Raw genomic sequence first — 22954 nt, 5'->3', positions numbered from 1 at the left:
AGGCGCGGCGTGCGACAGAGCGACAGTGCGGTGAGTACCTGCGGGCGGTCGGAGAGCGCGAAGGCCTCGAGGAAGGCGCGCGCGAGCGCCTGCAGCGGTCGGCGGCGCGCAGCTGCAGCACGTCGGCGGCGGCGGCGAGCGCGGCGCGCGTGCCCGCCAGCCCGAGCGCGCGGCACAGCCCCGCCCTGCGCAACAACCACGATACACTCTACAGTATATAGCTAACATACTAACGTTCCGTTATTTGTTCGCAAAGACCACGATCCTAAAATTTTTGTCAATAAATAAGCACCTATATCTAATGTAGTAAAAAACAATCTACACTAATATTATAAAGAGGAGAGTTTGTGAGTATAGTTTATTTATTTGAAGGTTTATACGGTCTAATCTTTGGAACTAGTAAACCAATTAAAAGGCTTTCACTGATTGTAAGAAGCTACATTACTTCCGAGTGTTATAAGCTAAATTATTTCCCGAGTAAATATTTATCCCGGATTATTTAGTTATCTCTATAATATACGACATTAAAATTTTGGACATTACGATTTTGATTTATTTTGAAACATATAATTCAAAATAAGTAATTGAGTGAAATGAATGCTGTGTAGTGTGTGGTGTGTAGTGTGTGGTGTGTGGTGTGTGGTGTGTGGTGTGCGGTGTGCGGGGAGTGCGGACGCACAGCAGCGGATGGTGGTCGTCGTGGAGCAGCAGACGGCGCAGGCTGTGCGCAGGCGCGGCGCGCAGTGCCGTCACGAGGCGCAGCGCGGCGCGCGCCGAGTCGGCGCCGCCCCCCGCGCCCGCCTCCGCGCCCCGCAGCGCCGCGGAGGTTCTCGCGCAGCGCCGTCTCCAGCGACTGCACACAACACACACGCCATACATTCGTCAAAATCATTTTTAAAAATACTAGTTTTCTAATTAAACGTGATATACCAGATCTTCAATAGTACCCATACCGTATCCGTCGGAATTTACGCGTATAGTACAGTTTCCGTAATAACTAAATTAACTTTTACGTATTTCTGTATAGTTATTTCAATATACTATACGGTTTTCGTACGTTACGTATGTTATGTTTAATATACATTCTTTTGAATACCTATAATTATTTGTCACAAACCCAAGTTCCTGACTCCGAGCTGCGACTAAGTATTTTTTTAAGATGGAAAAACGCAGTCACAATTATTTTGGCCCGACCCGGGGTTCGAACCCAGGACGTCAGCGCGGTAGTTGTATTCATACCGTGTACAATAACAAGCAACTTCTTGCATTAATAATATCTTTAAATTACTAAATGATGCAGATAAATACGCGTGCCGTTATTCATAGCGCGCCTTTGGTCATAAATAACATATATCTAAAAAACAGATGTTAAATGTATGTAAAATAGGGTAGGGATATGAACTCATCCAATCTAATTCTCGTATACCATAAAAATTTTATGCATGAGGTCAAAATATTTATGTAGTTTATTATACTGATTAGATTGACGAGTATCAAACTTGTAATTAAATTATTATTTCAACACTCAGTAATTTACTGTCACAGTTTAAAATGGTCATGTTTTTTTTTTTTGTAAAAGAGAGATAAAGATTAATTTATCTAATTATGTAAACATTCATTTATCTAATTGTATAAACAAACTATCGTGTTGGTTTACGAATAATGTCCAAAAATCTTTCGTCAATATGTTGCTACAGAGATGGACGCTTGATAAGAGCTTGCCCTTCGACCCGAGACGAGCGCTCCGATAGCGTCACGTGGCGACGCGTCACCACGCGCGCTACACGTCCTGCACAAATGATTACAGACCCACAGCTACATGTACAACTACAGATGGTGTAATTGCTCCATGACTTACGTCGTAGTCGTCCCAGTCGGCCGCTTGCGTCGGCGTCATAGTTAGCGGCAGCGGCTTCAGGCCGGGCGGAAGCGCTTGCAGCGCGTCGTCTAGCGAGCTGTAGGCGGGGGGCGCGGCGGGCGCGGCCGGCTGCAGCCGCAGCTCCAGCCACGAGCGCGCCTTGAGGCCGGGGCGGTCGGCGCGCGGCTCCACCACCTCCTCGGCGTGCAGCGCGTGCAGCGCGTCCAGCGCGCCGTTGAGCGTGTAGCGCGACACGCGCCGGTAGCGCGCGCCGGGCGCCGCCGCCTCCGCGCCGCACTGGCTCTGCACACGCGCGCACCACACGTCACATGCTGCTCGCACCATATTGAACGGATTCACTTCTATAAGCTTACCTTTATTTTCCTGAACACCTTTTCGGACACACTTTCGTATAGCACTTTGCACTCGCCTGATATGTCAGTTTCATTGTATTCCCCATCTATAATCTGAAACTGTAAATATAGCCATAACACCAAATACTTATGTAAGACATCATATTGTTTTGCATTCCAATAATATTGTACTTGTGATCTATACCTGAAATACGCTGAGAAGTGACTTCTTAAAATTTAACAGATCCAACAAGTCATCAGGATCCAAATATGCAGTTTGTATGACACCACTCTTCCAGTGAGCGTAGAATGTAGACTCACTGTATGAATCTAGCACCGAGTTATGTGGCAGGAACTCAGCATTTCTATGCTTCCCTCTCAGGTACAATTTAGGCTTAATGAGCTATATATAAAAGAAAAAAAAATATTGTATACTATTGTATTATATAAAGCTGAAGAGTGTTTGTTTGTTTGAACATGCTAATCTTGAGAACTACTGATTCTTTTGGTGCTACGATAGATAAATGTCAAGGAAAGCTTTAGCTATAAAACAGCAGTCTATGACCAATAGGAGCAGAGAATCAATGAAAAATATTGCAAAATATATATTCCTTTTGAAAGCTGCTGTTGCTTGTCCTGTGTAAACGGTATGTTGTTGTGTATGTTATGTTTAGTTATGCAACTAACATATATGACGCCATTGTTCTCTTCAAAACATCTAAAAATATATTATAAAACAAAGTCCTCCACCACATCTATCTGCCTGTCTGAACACAAGAAACAGAATAATGACCCAACGGATTACAGTGGTATGGAGGCTGTTTGAAACCCTGTGAAGTACACAGGCAACTTTATACACTACTAAAATATATAGTGGGACTTTTATCCCAGAAAACTTTTTCATGCGGGCAAGCCGCAAACAAAAGCAATGTGAATATAAAATTGTGGTCATCAGACTCATAAGAAAAAGTCATGAGCAGTTCAAACTATGGTATTACAAGTTATTTATTTATTTGACACTAGGACCTCAGGCATGAGTTTAAATAAATTATTTTATGGTAAGTAAGGTAAATCTACCCTTATCAATTTCCTTGAAACTTAGTGGTACATCAAAGATTGCCTTAGGTATTATGGATGGTAGACATGACTTCCCGTGGGATGACCAAGTTTCATGACAACCAACCATAGTTGCTTTATACAAAAACAGTAACATCAAAAACTCGCCTATGCTAATCTTTGTATACTGTAGCATTGTATATGTCTTAACCACTCTGCATATATCGCGGACAAGTTGCTGAGTTATTTCCTCCATTAAAAAGGTGTGTATCGTCAAGAAAGTCTGGTCCAAAATGTTGGTAACTAAGTTTTAGTGTGTAGACTATTCTCACGTGAAACCGCAGAAAATGTTGGTGCGGCGGCGCGCTGCCGATGGGCGCGACGTGCAGCACGGCGCGCAGCTTGTAGCCCACCTCGCGGTCGGTGGCAGCCGCCTCATTCAGCAGCACTGTGCCTTCCACGTCGTAGGCGCGCGCCGCCGCAAACGGCGCAAGTTCGCCCAGCTCGGCTGGCGCAGCGTTACACACACCGCACGCACTCCACACACCGCACCACCACAATAACACTACGCTTAACGCTAACATGCTTTCACTTACAAATACATTAAACTTTGGTCACATTCAAAAGCCGGAAACTTTGGTATCGTTACAATTTACAAAATACAAAGATGTGTCAAACTGTCAGGCATATTGCCTGCTGACAGTTCATTATATCGCGCCCTGCGAACTGTGCGGCGCTGACCGACCAATGAGCGAGGAACACAGGCGAGTCCGGTGAGCGGATCGCGGGGTGCAATGACCGATGCATGCGCCCGCGCGGCTGTCAGTGTCAGCTGCTGTCAAACCGGTGAAGTTATACGGGTAAAGGCACCTACACACCTATGAATTATGATCCATTTCACACTACGAACGCATTTATAATATTCCTTTGTATACTAAAATATCCTCTGTATACGATACGATTGGTATTTGGACTCGACGAACAATTACAATACGATTACGATAATCAGAAACAATACTTATTTCTTTACTTATTCAGATTAATGCTATAATAGTTACTTATAAAAAGTAAGTACATATAGATAAACTTAGATAACTAATATTATTATGACTAGTTTCGTGGTTTTAATTATTGTATTTAAAGGAGGAACCTACAGTGCGTGCCCGTGCACCGAGACATTTGAATTTTAATCTAATAACTTAAAATTACAGTGACTTACTTGATATGTTATCGATATAGGTAAAGACAGGCGGCTGAACGGGAGCCATAATTATTCTTGATGAATTCACGTAAGTGTAATCATCTCTCGTCAATCGACATTCTATTGGACCCCACTACACTCACCATCAGGTGCACTGGGGCCCCTTTGGAGTACCCGCATAAAAAATATATATAAATCTATTCATTATACGTGTAGTCAATATTTTGTAACTAAAACGAGTGGCCATTCAATAAAGTTCTAAAAATATAGGTATGATTTATGTCGAGTGTCGTCCCTAGTCCGCACGGAGCAGGAGTCGCGCAAACCGCGGCAAACAATCACGGCATCCCGTCAGGGTGAATAACCGCAGGCGGCCGTGCAGCGTGCTCAGCCTGCGTAATTACCGACCAACTGCGATATCTAATGTAGGAAGCAACATTCTATTCTAACAACCACGACATGGCGCTCTTTCCTGACTAAAATGGGAAAAAATGAATAATACATGGTAGTACTATCCGTGCCCACGACCCACAACAGCTTGTTTAGAATTTTCAACAGTTGGCTATAACGCTCTAAATCCGATGTATCTCACCGTAACATACTCCACGGCACTCTTAAGAACATAACATAAGCGCGCACAATCATCGCGGCTAACTAAATTAATAAACTAGAAAGATAGAAAGGAATTAGAAATATCAATTGACCACTTCCCTCCATAGCATAGGGAGAGATAGAATAAAGAACTAATGAGGCATTTTAGCCTCAAGTTTAGGAACGTTTACAACTAGAAAAGCCCCTTATAACGCACCACCGATAAAAATAGTATAACATGACTCACGAACCTTTACGCGGCCAATGCAATGGCACCACGATTTGGCCTGCAATGTGGAAGGAACACAATGGGATGGTGAGGAGAGGTGTTCGATTGTAGTGAATGATTGAGTCACGTATGCTGTATTTTATTTTTATATTTAAAATTTCATAACACATAACATGCGCTAGGTAACTGACAGCGGCGCGACCACCAGCCAGCCCGGCCGGTCGGCGCCACTATTATCCACATTCTATAATCTATTATATAATATAATATTTGTAGTACTTAGTGTCCTTTGGAAACAAATGAATAAATAACTAAATACATAACATTATAAACACTCTAGTCCGTGCGCTACTTGTCTTTTTGAAAATGCATCAATTTAACAATTTTGTATTTGAATTTGGCATGAGTACGCCTATGGTAGTGCGACCGAACAGAGCCGCCCGGTTCCTGACGTAGACCAGTTTTCAAAGCTCCTCGTAAAACTTTAAATGGGTTTATGCGTTTGCGATTAGATCAAAATGCACTGGCATTTTTTAAAGTGATAGTGGAGGGGTTGTAGTTTCTAACATGTTCACTTTTTAAAATAAAATAAATTTAAAATAAGTACGTACCTATGTATCTACACATTGTTTTTACTGATCAATAACATGGTAAACATTATATGTTAGACGTTGAATAATTATAGGTAAATTTCATTATTTCCTGCCTTTTCATATTATATTTTCGGGAGATTTCACTAAACAAAGATAAAGTATCCGATAGCCTACTTACTGCTTTCTCAAACGTAGCCCACTACTTGTTTCTCAAACAAAAAAATCACAATCGAAATATACAACGGATTTGTGTTTATATTCAAGCCAAAAATACATTTTATTTATATTACTACATACCTAAGGTTATATAATTTTGTGAGTTATATTATGTACTATTTCCCAGAAAAATATTGTTAAATACTTCTATTATGGTTAGACTATGGCTGAGTTTTTAATTATTTTACTTTTAACAACAAAACTGTATTTCAGTTCGGTTAAGATGCGAGCCTCTCATATGTAAGAGTCCGCCTGGGTAGGAACCAACGCAATGTCTATTTCTGCCGCCAGGTAGCAGTGTGTACTCACTGTTGCCTACCGGTTTGAAGGAGATTATAGCCAGTGTAGTTACACTAGTAAGTCCAGTAGTTACTTGACATAATAAGATTAACATCTCATGTCTCAGGATGGCGAGCGCAGTGCAATACCAAATAATACTGTGTAATTCAAGGCGTTAGATGGTGTTTCTACTGATTATAAACAACCAAATCACTTACCATCAAGCGAATGGCAAGCTCGTCTCATCATTCAAAGCAATACAAGAAAATAAGAAAAACAATATGTAAAGTGGCCCACCAATAATGTTATCGAAAGTTATTATTACAACACTAGAGTAGTTAATATTGCACAGGAGGCGGCCGCGACCGACTGGCGCCTCAACTCGTCACAGCGAGTGACTGAATACTCATTATAAACATAAAGCAACATGTGTAAACATAGACAACTAATAACATACTTACAATAAACATTCATTAAATAAGCCTCCTCTAGGTACACCTCTCTTTGTATGCGTTCACAGAGCAGAACGATAAGTGAGTTTTAATTTCCGTCAGTTCTAAATAATAGATATTATAATAAAATATGAAACATATTATGTACAGCATGTTAATGAGTAGCTAACGTGACACTGTACTCGTAATATAAATACAATATTTGATTTGTTTAGGTTGTCTAGCAAATGTAACACTAAAATATTTTCGTAATGATTTGTTATAACACATCGCCTCATTGTAAGTGTTGTAACAGATGTGTCAATGGATCGTGTAGAGTATAGAAGCACTGGCACCGATGGCTTCCTCGTCACATAGACGTCACGAGTAGATCGTCATCAGGATCATCTGCGAACACAGCGCGCGTCACTCGCCGCGCGTGCCACCACACGCGCGGCGACCGGTAATGTTCATATTACAAGTGCGATCAACTATTTTACAAGAAGGTGTGAAGGGTAGACAGCTCGGCAATGAACATACCATAAAGCCTAGTTCGGGACTACGCTAGCATTCTAGTCAAGCACACCAAAAATGAAGAGTTATTGGTACCGACACATTTACTATATGAAATTTTGTGTAGGTACAGTCAGGTTCAAATTAATGTATTAGGTACAGTTAACCCTGAATGACAAAATACGTTCTTTATTGATTTCTTTGTAATTCATAGATTTTGTCTTTACAAGTGTATACATTAATTTGAGTCTGACTGTACATTAAAAAGATTTTAATATTATCTACTTATTGACCATTGATTATAAGAGGTAGATATGTTAACCAACGACCCCGATACCGTCTCGGAACGTAAGTGTGTTTGTGCGAGTATGGATTCAGTCTCGCAGCCGGCGACTCACCTCTTCCAATGACAACGGGTTAGATTTCATTTTCGAGTCCAAGCTGCGATATCTCTCTGAAAAAGTAATATTATTGTCATGAAGTCAGCACACATAATGAGGGAGGGTGAAGACTAAGAAACCATACAGGTGTCGAAAATACTTATTAGGGAGATATTATAATTGTACGCAACTGCAGAGCAGGCGAAGCGACGAGTGATAAAGACATATGGAGCGCCCACCGTGCGCGAGGTGCAGCCGCGCCAGCGCCACCACGAACGCCTCCGCCGACAGCGACGTGCGGCGCGCGAACCGCAGCACCAGGCACTCCAGCACCTTGTTGGACGCCGACACGCCCGCCGCCCACAGCAGCGCGCGCAGCCGGTACGACGAGCACGCGCCGCCGCACCCCGCCTCCCGCGCGAACGCGCCGCGCCACCGCGCCAGCAGCGCCACCAGCGCCGGCACCTCCGTCGCGCGCATGCAGCCGCGCACGCGCGCGTCCCGCAGCGGCAGCAGCGCGCGGCACAGCTCCAGCGACGGCCGCGCCGCCAGGCAGCGCCGCCACACGCGCCGCAGCGCCGCCCGTAGCGCCACCGCGTCCACCTGCACGCACCGCACACGTCACGCGCCGCTCTCCGCACACCGCGCCCCTCCCCCGCCCCTCCCCGCCCGCACTCACCTCGTCGCCGTGGTGCGCGCCGAGCAGCTCCGCGGCCGCCGCGCGCGCCTCCGACTGTCAACACAAAGCGCACGTGACTCGCGAGCGATACAGCGCAACCACTCACCGAGCAGACCACACGCGTTCCATCCGTACCGATTCGCTCTCTTCCTCGTCGGGGAACTCGGTGGCGAGGTCGTGCACGATCAGGTTATCCTCGTTCACCTCCCTGTAATTGAGACACGAGAGGGATGAGCCGGTGAGTGTGTGAGTGTGAGTGAAGGCGCATGAAGATGAGTGAGGCGACTCACCACACGTGCGTCTGATGATCGGTGAGGATGCGCAGCAGGAAGGCGGCGTCGGTGTGAGGCCGCCTCGTGTGCGGCACCACCAGGTACTGTCCGGGCGGCAGCGTGAAGAATGTCACCACCTCGCGCGCGCGACACTCGTGCGTCACGTCCAGCGCACGCTGCAACACGCACGCGTGACGACGTGACGCGTTCGGAATATTAGTCGTTTACTTATGATACTGTGCGCACATCCTATAAGCTTTTAAACACAGTGTTATAATATGTACCCAATTGCTAGTCCCTACTCTCTATAGCTAGCACATACATGTTGATCTAGTTTAAGCCAACGCGAGTGTAGGCGAACTGCTAAAAAGCAAGTGATATCGTCTAGTATAGAGGTTCGGAAAGTTTAAAAAAAGCAATATGGACGATATAGAAGTTGTTGCGGCTGCTAAGACAGGAGTGAGATTATTGTGAGTGTAGGGCCTTTTTTTTTTTTTTTTATTGTTTTGAATAAGGAGACAAGCTTCGGCTGATGATAAGCGATACGACCGTCCATAAATAGTAGAAACACCATCCAACACTTTGAATTACAAAGTATTGTTTGGTATTCCATGAGATGTAAGTCTCTATTATGTCCAGTATTTACACTGGCTACAATGTCCTTTAAACCGGAACAAAAGAGTGACGACACACTGCTGATATACGGCCGAAATAGAAATTGCGGTGGCACCTACCCAGGCGGACTCTCACAAACGAGAGACCTACCGCCAGGGAAGGTGTAGTGGTGAGTCCTTACGAGTCCGTGCAGCGAGTGGTGCGCGGGGCGGCGCGGCGCGGCGCCGGCGGGCAGCGCGTACACCGCGAAGCCGACGGCGCGCAGCCGGTCCGCCGCGCACGCGCCGAGCGCGTACTGCTGCGTGACGGACACGACCACGTGCACCTTGTGCGCGCCGCCGGGGATCTGCACGTGGAACTGCGGGTTGGTGCCCGTCGTCTCTGCGGAGTAAGGACCGTCACTTATCAACTTCACAGTGCTCTGTTGCGTACGCGAGGACCGATGCAACCGAATGGGGATTTTTATTATTTATCAAATTAATAATAATTTCCAGAGCTCCAGAGTACTATAATATACAGCGGCGTACTTAGGTGGTAATAGTAACAAATTAGTACTGAATTAACTAAGGCGCAAGTCGCTTTTATATGGGAGGCATGGTATGACACAGCGTTCCCGCACAACTTCGTACGTGCAGTTATAATATAGCTGCACAAGTGTGTGTCTCTACACCTGTCCATTGTTACCGTATACACAAATTATATAGTACATAACATTTTATTATTCTGTCAAATTGCTCATTCAACCAAACCTTTATTTTGTTTCTTGAATTACCCACGTAAAGCTCACATATTGTACAATAATGCCACCCATTCACTACTATGATGCCCCCGAGACCACGACGCCATTTTCTATGTTCCCGTCCGTTAATTTGTGTTGTTCTCCTCCAACTCAACACATAGATCCTATGTTTACCGCGACATCACGCCTTGCAAATATAGTGTATTTTAATTGTAAATAGATGGCGTTGACGTAGCACAGATGGCGCTATGGAATGTTACAATCAACAATATTTTAAGAATTTTTGTACCGGGAAAGGCTTATCACTTATATTATTTTGATTACTGCTTTGTAAGGCATACTTTCTATGGCAGTCAGATATGTATAAGTAAACATATTATGGTCATACAATACGAACCGGTGCAAGAGGGCGGTCCCCCGGCGTTGTACCCGCGGCGCCAGCGCCGGCGCGCCAGCACCGCGCGCCACGGCCGCCGCGACTGCAGCGCCGGCTCCCGCAGCCAGTCGTCCGGACCCACGTGCACCAGCACCAGCGCCGCGAACACGCGGCAGAACTCCGCCAGCGACATCCTGCGGCCCACACCGCCCGCATTACCTCTCGGCTACACTTCGCACCAACAGACCTGTAGTGAGCGCGCTCGCACCAGAAGTCCCCGGGCCGCTCCGCGCGGCACGACAGCACCTCGCGGTCTGCCGGGGCCAGCGCGCGCCACTCCGGACTGCCGCGCGACCACGCGCCGCTCCACCGCGCGCCGCCGCACGCCGCGCGCACGCGCACCAGCGCGCCGTCCGCCGCGCCCGCGGCCCGCGCACGCGCGCCAGCCCCGACACGCAGTAGGCGCGGCCCGGCACGAGCGGGGCGGCGGCGGCCGTGGCCACGAGCAGCGTGGAGCGCGGCACGGCGGAGTGCAGCACCTGCGCGGTGAGGGCGCGCGGCTGGTGCGCGAGCGCGAAGCTCTGCACGACGCCGCCCGACAGGTCCTGCAGGGCGCGCGCCACGCTGCCCGCCCGCAGCGCCGCGTACGACCCGTACAACCTGCGTGACCCGCCTGACTCTCACTGAGCGAATGTAGTGTGCTGTACCTCGGAAGTGAAGGAACCGGTTCAGCACTCACTTAGCGTAAGCCTTCTCCAGCAGCGGCAGAGTGAAGTCGTCGTGCAGCCCGCCGCGGCTGGACAGCAGCACGCCACCCCGCGTCGGCAGCCGGTCGTCTACGGTCACCTCACGCCACGTGCCGAACACCCAGAACTTGAACCTGCGTCGCGCAACACATTAACCAACAACTCTGTTATGACACTCAATAGAATGCTATTATAACATAAGAGAATATGAAGAGATCATTAACCCTTAAAAACAAGTACGAATCTTAGGAAACATAAAATATTGATGACATTCAAAATTCAAGAGTATAAGTTATAGAGGCTAACTCCGGGTATTAAGTCCACTTTTATACATGCTTTGTATAAGTTAAATACAAAATGTATAAAATATAATAAGTATAAGGAACAATAAATAAATGAACATTTGAGACGTTTCTATTGTACATAATCTATCTATCTATCTTCTATCTATCTATATCTATTCTATACTTATAATAAATCTGCAGAGAGGTCGATTCTGTACATGAAATATATTTCCAAAATAAATATTAGGGTGTGATTAGGGATCGATACTGATGCCAAAAATGCAATTAGTAAAATTTTTGTCTGTCTGTCTGTCTGTCTGTATAACCGTTATGGAAACAAAAACTACTCGACGGATTTTAACGAAACTTGGTACAATTATTTTTCATACTCCTGTGCTGGTTATAGTATACTTTTAATCACGCTACAATTAATAGGAGCAGAGCAGTGAAGGGAAATGTTGGGAAAACGGGAGAAGTTACTCCATTTTTTAAGCTTCCGTCGCGTGTGCAACCTTAATGGTTAAAGCTACACAGAAACCATGTATGACGGAAATGTTCTCCTTAAAATTATGTAAAAATATCCCACGACAGCATATGTCTATCTTTTATGGTTGACTCACAATAACACGTGTAACTCCCGATAGCTTAGCAGTTCGAAGCTTTCTCATTATATTTGTCTACTCTTACGTTTATAACACTCTCAGTCATCCCTAATTAAAAAGTTAACATTATTAAATATTCCATAAAAAAGAATCATAGAAATCGGTATAGAAACACCAAAGTTATACATGAAATACGCTAATAACACAAGTCGACAAAAAAAAATTTTTTTTTTGTGTTTCTGTTCTAATGCTTGAATTCTGATTCCAAACATCGAAAAACACTCGGATATGCATTTTTAACTCTTAAAGTTTGCTTTTGTCTGATTTATGTTGATAAGTACATTTTGAAGATTTTAATTGATTCTTATGAGCAATAGGCGGTATCATTTTGATCATTTTAATTGCAAATTGTGAATTATGTCTGAACGGCAGTAGTGAGTGTTTACTAGTCTATTACTATTTAAAAAAAAAGTATATTTGAGTTGTAACAACCGACTTTTATGTCGTACTTGGTTAGGAAATGGCACCAAGAAAGTGTAAACAGGATTTTGATTAATTCTGTTTTATTTGCGGTGAATTTATTAAAGTAAGAAGCAAAAAATTTGCTTTGGCAACGATTTTCAAGCATTGCGAAGCCTATGACGCTTATTATAACCTCAAAATACGGAATCAAGATAAGAAAAGGGTGCCTCACGGTGCTTGTGTTAATTTCAAATTGGAAAATATAATGTGAAAGTGAAACCAATAGTAGAGCCTAAATAAATATTGATGCTACCGTTACATATCAAGTTAGGGCTAATGAAGCAATCTGTGTAAGCTCTAGATCATAATTTTGAAGCTATTGAATATTTAAAGAGATTTTTTCCCAAATTATCTGAAGCTAAAGTTAAAACTGGTATTTTCGTTGGACCACAAATAAAACAAATAATGAGCAGCGATGATTTCACAAAATTCCTTATTGCTCATTAAAAAATAATCCTGGAAACGTCTGAAAGCAGTAGTCAATTGTTTTTTTGGAAATCACAGAGTCGACAATTATGAAGAGTTCATTGAAACTGTGCTTGAAAGTTTTAAATTGTGGGACTGCAGAATGTCCCATAAACTCCATATGCTACATGCTCTCCTGGACAAATTTAAAGATAATATGGGTGCCTATTCAGTGGAGCAGGGAGAACGTTTTTACCAAGATGTGATGGACTTTAAACGACATTACCAAGGGCAGTACAACGAGAGCATGATGGGAGATTACATTTGGGGATTAATACGCACACAAACATAAAAGATCCATTAAAAAAAAATCATTTTTGAACATGATTATTTGTTATTTTCTATTTGTTGGCTATTATTAGTCATAATTCTTGTATAAAAAAGACTTTGATGTTCAATAAAAACTTTTTTATCGTAATTTTAAATAAAATTACAGAGAAATTAAAAATATTTGTATATGTTTTTTGAAACTCAGTAAAATTGCTTTAGTTTCTACAAAAGCAAACTTTGGTCGGAACAGTTATTTTTTTATTTATTCGTAACATAGGGGAAACCAAAATTTCACATTCAGGAGCCAGACTCAAAAATCGTGTTGACCGGTGTAATAAGCCATCATGCGTGAATACTGAATCATGCTATAAGGATTATTTTTGTATATATATAAGGTCGCGAACGCACAGGCAGGCGGCTTGCTTCTATCTAGAGGCTAGCGAATCACCTAGCGAGTAGCTTCGTAAAACGAACATTCTCGAACGTTCGCGACCGGCTCCATTTTTGAAGTCTGAAATCCACGCGGGCGAAGCTGCGGGCGGAAACTAGTACGTAATATAATAAGCATAACATAGGTAAACTGACCGAAAAGCGCCGGTGTAGTCATATCGGAAGGTCTGCGGCGGCGCGACGCGGTCGAGCAGGCGCGGCGTGAGCGCGAGCGCGGCCGCCGCGCAGCACACGCTCGCGTCCCCCGCGCCGCCCGGCTGCACGCTCCACCTGCACACGCGCCACACTCGTCAACACTGCGCGCGCCACACGCCACACGCCCCACGTGTCCACCCCGCGGCTCACCTCACGGCAAACTGCTCGTCCAGCTCGTCGTCGTCCCCGGGGCCGGAAGCGGATGCGGACGCGGGGGTGCCGGCGGCGGCGGCGGAGGGGGGCAGCTCGCCGCGAAACGTAGGCCGCGCGCACATCTCCTGCGACACATCACCACGGTCTCATCAATGCTTGTTTATATTATAATAACTACACAGTGATCAATAGACCGTGGGAATACTAGGAGAAGAGAAGCATAATCTCCGCCTATTTATGATTCTCAGTGTATAATTTGGCTTATCTATTGTATTCATTTCGTCCTGTATTTGTTTTGTTTTTGATAGCTGTGAGCCACCCAAATATAATAATTATTCAAGGACATCGATGTATAAAGTTTTTGGCTGGTAAACGAGGAAATGTTTTTTGGGACCTTAAATCGCCGTACACAATACATTCAGAAGATACGCTAATATTTGTTTTAAACCTGAGCGCTGTGGAACAGAGATTCATTTAAGTATAGTAAGTACGTACTTGGTATTCAGGTTCTTCCACAAGACCTATTATGAAACCTATATCAATTATCAAGGTATATTAAAAGGTTTGATTAAATACCTATATGATCTTATTGAAAAAAAAAATTATACGTTAGCAATAGTGGTGACATTAAAACCACACTCTGGATAGCATTAGCAGTACAGTTAGTATGTACTTAGTCGGTACGCGGCGCGTGGTCTAGGTACTTACATGTTACATTGCACAGGTGTTACACCCACACACACATAGGTGCACACATAGTATGCATGACTATACACAGCAGCGCGAACGAAGGCACAAGGTTGTTTAAAATTTACAATGATATTGCATAAGACACAATGACATTCAGCGCGCGGCATGACTGGCGGCGCCGCGCTGTGAGAGGACACATTGAGCAGGCTCGCGGAGGACAGATGAAGCAGACGACTCACATGGGGCCGCAGCCACAGGACGCCAGTAGCCAGCTTCTTGTCGCCGATTGAACGCCATGTGGGGGGAAACTGCGGGTCCTCCCACAGGGAAACGGGGCGCGCGGGAGGCAATGACTCCGATCCGCTCCAGTACCTGAATGAAATAGACATAAAAACACCTCGCAATAAGGACGCGACTCCGTGCCGCACGGCACGCTTCGAAGAGCTGATTTTGCGAACAAAAATGCCTCGTCATGTAGTTGGTAGTGTCATCGGATTCTCATGATCACTCGCATCTTCAAAATAAAGAGTCAAAACTAGATTACTTTAGATTTGAAAGTGTAAAACTACACGCGAGAGGCGAGTAACTCAGGATCATTGTGAGCAATGAGACATTACAGAGTATGAGAGCGTTAGTAGAAACGAGGCGATTCATTGTGTTCCTGGACTTAAGGGGATATTCATAAATTACCTCACACGAACATCATGATTTTTTGATCCCTTCCCCGTCCTAGTCACAAGTGCTCACATTTGCAGGGAAATGGGTGTGACGTTAAATGTTTTTGCACTTTTACCCGTAGGTACCTAATGTACTATATGTACTTATAGCCAGATATAAAATACCATTGAAGATTTTTGTTTAGAATAATTATTGAAATTATGTTTATTATTTTACTATTTATTCTGTTTTAATACTGAAGATTTTGCCATGTGACGTCACGAAATTATCCCCCCCCCCCTCTCTGTTTACGTGAGACGTAATTTATGGATGGGCCCTAGTGGCATTTATCCACGATCAATACTAAGGCATGAGTATTTCTAGTCAAGAGATGCGTCTTGGTTTAAAAAAAACTATCGTTGCTTGGAATTAAATAAAAAAACATATGTAAGTTTAACACATTAGTAACAATGCTTTTAAACAACAAAAAAACATTCACTTTACATCACTTATAAACAAAAAATAACGAGTTTAATAAAATCTTCGCGATCCGTAATCCGCATTAACTATTAACGAAATTCGAGTTCTCTTGAATGCCGAGTTGCATCTATTCAATCTTGCCTGATGGTTAGCACGTACCGATAAGGGAGCCTGTGTGGGTATCCTAATAATATGGCGTTAGGCATGTCTCTAAATATGTTAGACGATGATTGGGGCATCTATCCTAGGACGTCTGTACCATAATTCCTACATATGTAGATAAATATTATGTGCGCGTCACTGGCCGAAGCGTGCAACGCGGATTCCCACGGCGCGGCATTTAGATACAGTTCATTGCATAATGCCTATTGTCCAACAATCGGTAGTGTTTCCATTACCTGGTCAGGGAGGAGTGGTCGTCGCCGGCCGCGCCCACTCCGTCTGTTGACAAAACAATTCATTGATAAATAAATTAATTTTGACATAAGTATGGGTCATGTTTAGACTTGCGAGTAAAGGGTCCAATTAATTGTTTTACTATTATTTAAGGTCGAGGATGCTGCGTCACTCCTAACTTTCACGTATAAAGTGTTGAGTTAAAACATTACAAGTGTTTCTCGTTCCTGGTGGTGTTAAAATTTGGTTTTGAGTTAGTTTTAACCGGCTATAATCATCCTGCGGGCCTGCCAATGATCGGGTTCCTCCATGCGACCCGCCAAGCTTTTGCAAGTGATTCACCTGACTTCAGAAATGTTATAATATAAAATTAGAGAAACTTTTCTAAAAACGAAAAACAGTATGCTCAACTAATAAGAATGAAACGTTCAGGTAATAGTGAATAATTTTAATAAAATAAATAAACTACATTTTGGACATTTCTGAAAGTCAATGAATTAACAATATGGCCCGAGGCGCCATAACTAGGAAATTTTAAGGTCTTGATGAAAGGAAAAAGAAATGAGTACGGCTGGTCTACACGGATACAATTGTAACACCAAGTCATAAGAACTAACTTAAAATTACAACTGATAGGTACTGCTTCTAATAGACTTCAACAGGAAGAGGTTACTCAACTCCTCAAATTTTTTAAACGTTTGTTTAGCCTTAGTTTTTTAACCCGTGGTTCGATTTGTTTTTTTTTTTTTGTTGCATTAGTGGTTTTTTAATAGTAATGATAGGATTTTAATGATTCTTTTTGTGTAAGGTTCAATTACACTGTTTTATAACAGAAACAAATAACTGTGATAATAAGAAAACCTAATTTAAAACAACACTACGAAAAATATATTTTTTATTTATTTTCGGGTTAAGGCCCAACAGCAAACGGCCTTAAACATTCGTTCCATACATTTTTAGCGCACGAGACAGGAATGTGAACACTAAGTAGGCGGTTTTTATACCCCCATGCAGCGGAAAGCACGTAAACCTTTCCGTAACGTGATCTTTCCGATTCATGTTTTTTTATTCCTATGCACATTTTTTTTTGGACGCGTTGTTCATCTTTAATTGCCAGCTAAGCTATGTGAATTCACGAACAAATATTATACGAAAACAATGTGTAATTGAAACAAAGTTGGTTATTCTTTACACAATGAAATTATTTAACATCGATTCGAGGACCATACTAGGTTTAGCCTGTCCGGTAAGAAAAAATACATTGATTACTTTGATTAATAATAAATTTATTTATTTGCCATTGACAAATTGATTCTATGGTCCATCTAATCTTTTGAATTTGAAGTTTTATACACGAAGGAACTTTGTATAGGTGTAATTCACACAATTACAATAACATTTTCCGTATAACAATGGAATTGTGGAGCTACTTTTATTTTATCACAAGATATGATGATGTCTTTATGTTTACGCGAATGTTAGGCAGTAAAATTAAACTATTTTTCGGATTTTATCGCGGTTTTATTATTTTTGCGATATGATCATCCTAAGTCATTAAATTTAAATTCAAATCTTTTAAATAAAATACAATAACCATTACATACATATACAATAGACAGTTTTTTTTCTATTCGTCATTACAATCACCTAGGTAGGACTTTTAGTACTTTACCGCAGTGTTGCGACTGGTCACACTCACTTGATCGAACGGTTTTTAATCCAGTTGTCTGAGTTATTATTAATACTCAACATTTTGGAGTACAGTAACGCCATACCTAATTAGTAAGTACCTTTATCTTGAGCGCACTCTGTAATACATAATAGCATAGATTTAGACATTGAAATTAAACTAATTTTCGGATTCTATCGCGGTGCTAGTATTTTATTTTCTCCCGACGTTTCGAAGACTTTGCAGCCTGCAGAAGTCTGCAGTCGCTGAACACTCTGAGGGAGGCGCCAATCATTATCTGCGACTAGACAAGCCACAAATCCTCGCCAAAGAACACCGATTCCTGCCTAGGATAATTCGCGAGGCTATTGAAATTAAAAAACATCCTAATTTCAATAGGGAAGATGGTTGAAAGTTTGCACAAGCCTGGGATCCAGTTCTACATTTAATTAAATCGGAACCCAAAAGACCGGCTGCCAGACTTCAAGACACTGTGAGCTCATTCTGCGTAGATCGGACCACCAACAGCTAAAATTTAAAAAAATAAAAAAGTTGTATAATTGTAAAATGTAGGTAGATATTGTAACTTTGACTTTACGGATGAACAACACCTCAGTCCCCCCCGTGACCATGAAGGCTGCAAAGTCTTCGAAACGTCGGGAGAAAATAAAATACTAGCACCGCGATAGAATCCGAAAATTAGTTTAATTTCAATGTCTAACATTCGCGTAAACATAAGAAAGCATAGATTTACTTCATAAATCGTATTTGATAAAACGATTATCCCGACACCTTTAAAAACACAGACACACTATTATTGTAAACAAAAGAGAGAAAAAACATTTTTAGAAAATGTGTATCGTATAAGTAGGTACAGTCCTGGATTTGTATATAGGCCGTAGCCTCTTAGGGGCGCAGATATCAGAGGACGAAGTGATTCGTTTATTTAACTTCAGTGCCTTCCATAATACAGTCAAATGGAAAATTATTATGTTAAATTTTACAAACCTACATACATTCACACATAAACCTACCTATATGGGGCGACGGAAATAAAGTGGCCTACACTCATAAAAATATAAATACGGCACTGGACAGGTAGGCTGCTGTTGTGTGGTGCATGTTGTAGCGCTCTAGCGAAGGGAGCGTACCGAAAAGATTCCACGCGGAGCGTCGTGACCTTGCACCGCGCGCAGGTGACCGCGGCAGCTCGTGCCAATTCAGCGTGATGTGTTCTGATGGTGCGAGTCACGTGACGCGTGCTCCGCACAATCCCGCACACTTTCAGTTTCTCTGCGAAGTGCGCCGGCGCCGCTGCGCACACTTTCACCGCAGCGCGCCCGCACGCTTCCTGGACCCGTGTACACTGTACAGTGCGCGCCGCCGTACGGGACCACTGACCACTCGCCCCCCGAGCTCAATGCATACAGTATCAACACCCACATGTTGCAAGTATACCGCAACCATAATGGGTAGGTATTCAAATTCAGACCCTACAATTATGGTTTTGTAACCGACTTACGCTATAAATGTTACTTGAAAGTCAAATAAATTGATTGATTAAATATAGGTTTTTCAAATAAATACTTAATTAAGAAATAAATTAATATTTTCACCACAAACTAACAGTTACCAATTATAATTATTAGTAAAACCTAGCATTAATCTAATATTACCTACTTAAAAGTCGGAAAAAATATCACTTGTTTATAAAATCTTTACAAAATTTACCAACTTCTATTAGGGATTCCTAAGATTTACTACTTATTATAAACTAAGATTTGCCGGTTTATTTTTAGAGTAATATATTTCTTATAGCAGGAGCTTATAGTAGAGCGTTGTCGTGACATAAGACCCGCAATGTAGTGTTTTAATTATTACCACTAAAAAGTTTGAAATACCTACAAATAAGCGATGCAAGTAGTTTCTTAGACACAGGTTTTAGGAAATGTTGGTGTCAGAATATGATAGTGTTTTAACATTCATGTTATTGCGACTCTTAAGTGACGACACAATTATTTTAGCCTCCAGAAAAATTGCAAGGCACTCACTGGCATGTCCGTTTGTTTTGTGCGCAGGCGCTGGTGCGGGCGGCGGCGCGGGCGTGCCAGCGCCGCGCGTCCTCATGAACTTCCTCATGGTCGCGGCACAGCATCGCCCGCGCGGCTTCTCGGCGTTGTGACGCCCGTCTCACTTCATCCACTCCTCGCAGCTCTACGGCACTCGAGTCGTGACTCCGCGACACACTTGCTTAACAGTGCGTTACACACTATTGTGTAGTATTTTTGTTTAGTTACGACTTGTCGCAAAATTTTTCAAATAAATAAATGATAATAATAAATAGGTGGGCAGTGGTGATCACTTGTAAACGTTTTGCCCAGATTTATGTGTTACAGCTATGGAGTACCTATCACAAGAAAGTTAGTTTCGGATGACGAATCGCACATTTTGTTACTACGAGGTGTTACGGATCCGATAGGTTCATCGCAATATTTCAAATATGGACATTGTGAGAACTTTTGCCATCCCTTTTTAATACCATCTCCGAAGAAAAAGTTCCACTGCTTTTGCCAAAAAAAAAATATATGGGAAATTTATCCTACCAATAAGGTAAGCTACAGAACGGTGACGGATCCGAAGTAATTTGGTAGTAATGTTAAATCCGAAGTTCGTCATTTTTTCGTTTCGACGTTCGTTTTTCGAAGTCGACCCTCTGTATGCATCGCCATATCTAATACATGTCGGAAACAAAACACGGACAAAATGAAAAGGCATTGTTTTAGACGAGGAACGGGTTAGACGGAATAAGTCTTTTCCATAATGTGCAAAGCGGAAAAACATTGGCTAAGTCCAAAATAGTAACACCTAAGTAAATGGAGCCAAAAGGGGAATAATAAGTTACTCAACCTATTGTAATATCATAGGATATTGCGATATCATACATTTGGGTGTTCATTTTATTAACTCGGAAATAAGAAAAGTATAAAACGGAGAAACTAAAACAGCGGTATTGGTTGCGATTAAATTTTATTTTGATCACAGACGTATGAGCTGGGTATGGAATGGTATGTAAATAGTATCGAGTCATCAGAATTATAACGAATAATTTCTTTTTCAATCCATAACTAAGTCAGCAAAGCAAAGATGGCAGAAACCGAACCATTTAACTAATTATGGCTATTTTTATATTGAAATATTCGCTATGGAACTTGAGAATTAATATGACATAATATTATGTACAAGTATATTTTTTTAATCAACACCTTACAAAGAATATGAAGGGGCCAATGTATAAATATAATACAGTATTAGGCTATTTAGAACGCAAGGAATGGAAAGAGTAAACTCAATAGTTTATTTGTTTTTTAGGACCTTCTATAGTGTATACAAATGGAAGACTAGACTTCGCATGTGTGTTCCGAGCTTAAAACTGACGCTTCGGGCGTCCGGCGTCGTGAGAAGACGTCTGTAACATATTGTCTATTGTTTTTATCTATTAATAATTATTAAGAATAAAAATAATTTTCAAGAAATTAAATAACGAGCACTGCCTTTAGTATTTTAGGTTTGTGTACATAAAATATTTTTTTGGGTTTAGCGAATGATTTCAATGTAGTTTTAGTAACGTTCGGCATTTCGTTATATTGTTATGATTTGGCTCGGTTGCTATATCGTTGTAGCGTTCAGTGACCATTGGCCAGTCATCGGAGCGACCGCCCGAGCCGCATCAGCACGCACCGCGCCGGCAGTCGAACGCCGCGAGTAACGGTGCGCCCGCGCGGCTTACACTCTACACTTTACACATTACACACACGGCACACCGGCAATTGTGTCAATGTGTCACTGCATCTGGGGCCTTATTCTCTATCCCGCACGTTATTTTGACAGTGCGTAACAAGCACGTAACACAACGCATCATGTTTAGGACTATAGAAATTTGGCTTACAGAATACTATTCCACGCACATTTCTCGAAGATAACATGACACGGCCGCGTTACGCGTTTACAGTATCATACAGAATAAGGGCCCTGTATGTAACTAGCGTCATGTTTAGGCCACGGGACGTGTCACATAGCACGTGCCTCATGAGCTCAGTCGCCGGTCACCTACCAGATACGAATACCCTACTTAGTTTATGGTGGGCCATACCATTGTGCCAAATTGCAACATACGTGTGCGTGTCATTATTTGTACAAAGTACAGACAATACCGCACGTTGCGTCGCATATGACACCGGGTTTGGTAACGTTATAGAGGCAGCAAAAGGATGTGGTTACACAAGCTGCGCACGCGTACTAAACCCGATGCAGCCAGCGCCGTTCACCTAGGACGCGCTTGCGGCGACTAGCGAGGTAGGTCCTAGCAGCTGACTCACTGGTGGGTTCCGCAACTATGCGCACGGCGCGGACTCGGGCGAAGCGTAGTGTGACACACTCGCGACACGTCCGACGCTCGCGACGAGCGCGCGCGAACTGCGGCCGCCGCTCGCAGCCAGCACCACTCCGCCCGCGCTCCCCAGCGCTCCCCGCGCTCACAGGTGAGCCGCAGGCCGCAGCGGTCGCAGCCACGGGGTAAATCGCAATGAATGGCCGCGTTCGCTGTTGCCGCGGCGTCACGAACAAATTCTTGATAACTGTACCACGGACGTGCGCCGCGGCGCCGTGCGTAACACAGATACCATGATACATATTTATGATTAGGGGCACTTATACAATATTTAAAGTTAAATTTTATTAGTTATGACATTACCTAGGTAAGTCTATGAAGGTGGAAATATCTGCCTAATAATGTTGTACCTACATATTGCGCTCTGATCTCCGAACCACATGTCACGAATCACTATTGACGCGGTTCTGGCTACCTGGGCCCTTATTCTGTATGATAGAGTAAACGCGTAACGCGGTCGTGTCATGTTATCTTCGAGAAATGTGCGTGGAATGGTATTCTGTAAGCCAAATTTCTATAGTCCTAAACATGATGCGTTGTGTTACGT

At 43.0% G+C, this 22954-nt stretch overlaps 1 protein-coding gene across 1 annotated transcript; it reads right to left on the bottom strand.

Moving 5' to 3' along the window:
* Positions 1-5411: 5411 nt before the first annotated feature.
* Positions 5412-22485, bottom strand: LOC115444179 (calpain-1 catalytic subunit). Its single transcript, XM_037437139.1, is given in 17 exon segments — positions 5412-7215; positions 7719-7774; positions 7940-8303; positions 8380-8433; positions 8515-8587; positions 8670-8827; positions 9448-9647; positions 10403-10575; positions 10650-10809; positions 10812-11041; positions 11121-11261; positions 13856-13990; positions 14066-14193; positions 14998-15130; positions 16294-16336; positions 20012-20367; positions 22111-22485. Coding segments are annotated over 16 exon segments (2163 nt in total). The 5' UTR covers positions 20100-20367; positions 22111-22485; the 3' UTR covers positions 5412-7188.
* Positions 22486-22954: the final 469 nt, after the last annotated feature.

This window comes from Manduca sexta, chromosome 10 (genome assembly GCF_014839805.1).
Source record: "Manduca sexta isolate Smith_Timp_Sample1 chromosome 10, JHU_Msex_v1.0, whole genome shotgun sequence".
Classification (NCBI taxonomy): Eukaryota; Metazoa; Arthropoda; class Insecta; order Lepidoptera; family Sphingidae; genus Manduca; species Manduca sexta.
The sequence above is the reverse complement of the archived record's forward strand: the minus strand, read 5'-3'. Positions and strand labels throughout refer to the sequence as shown.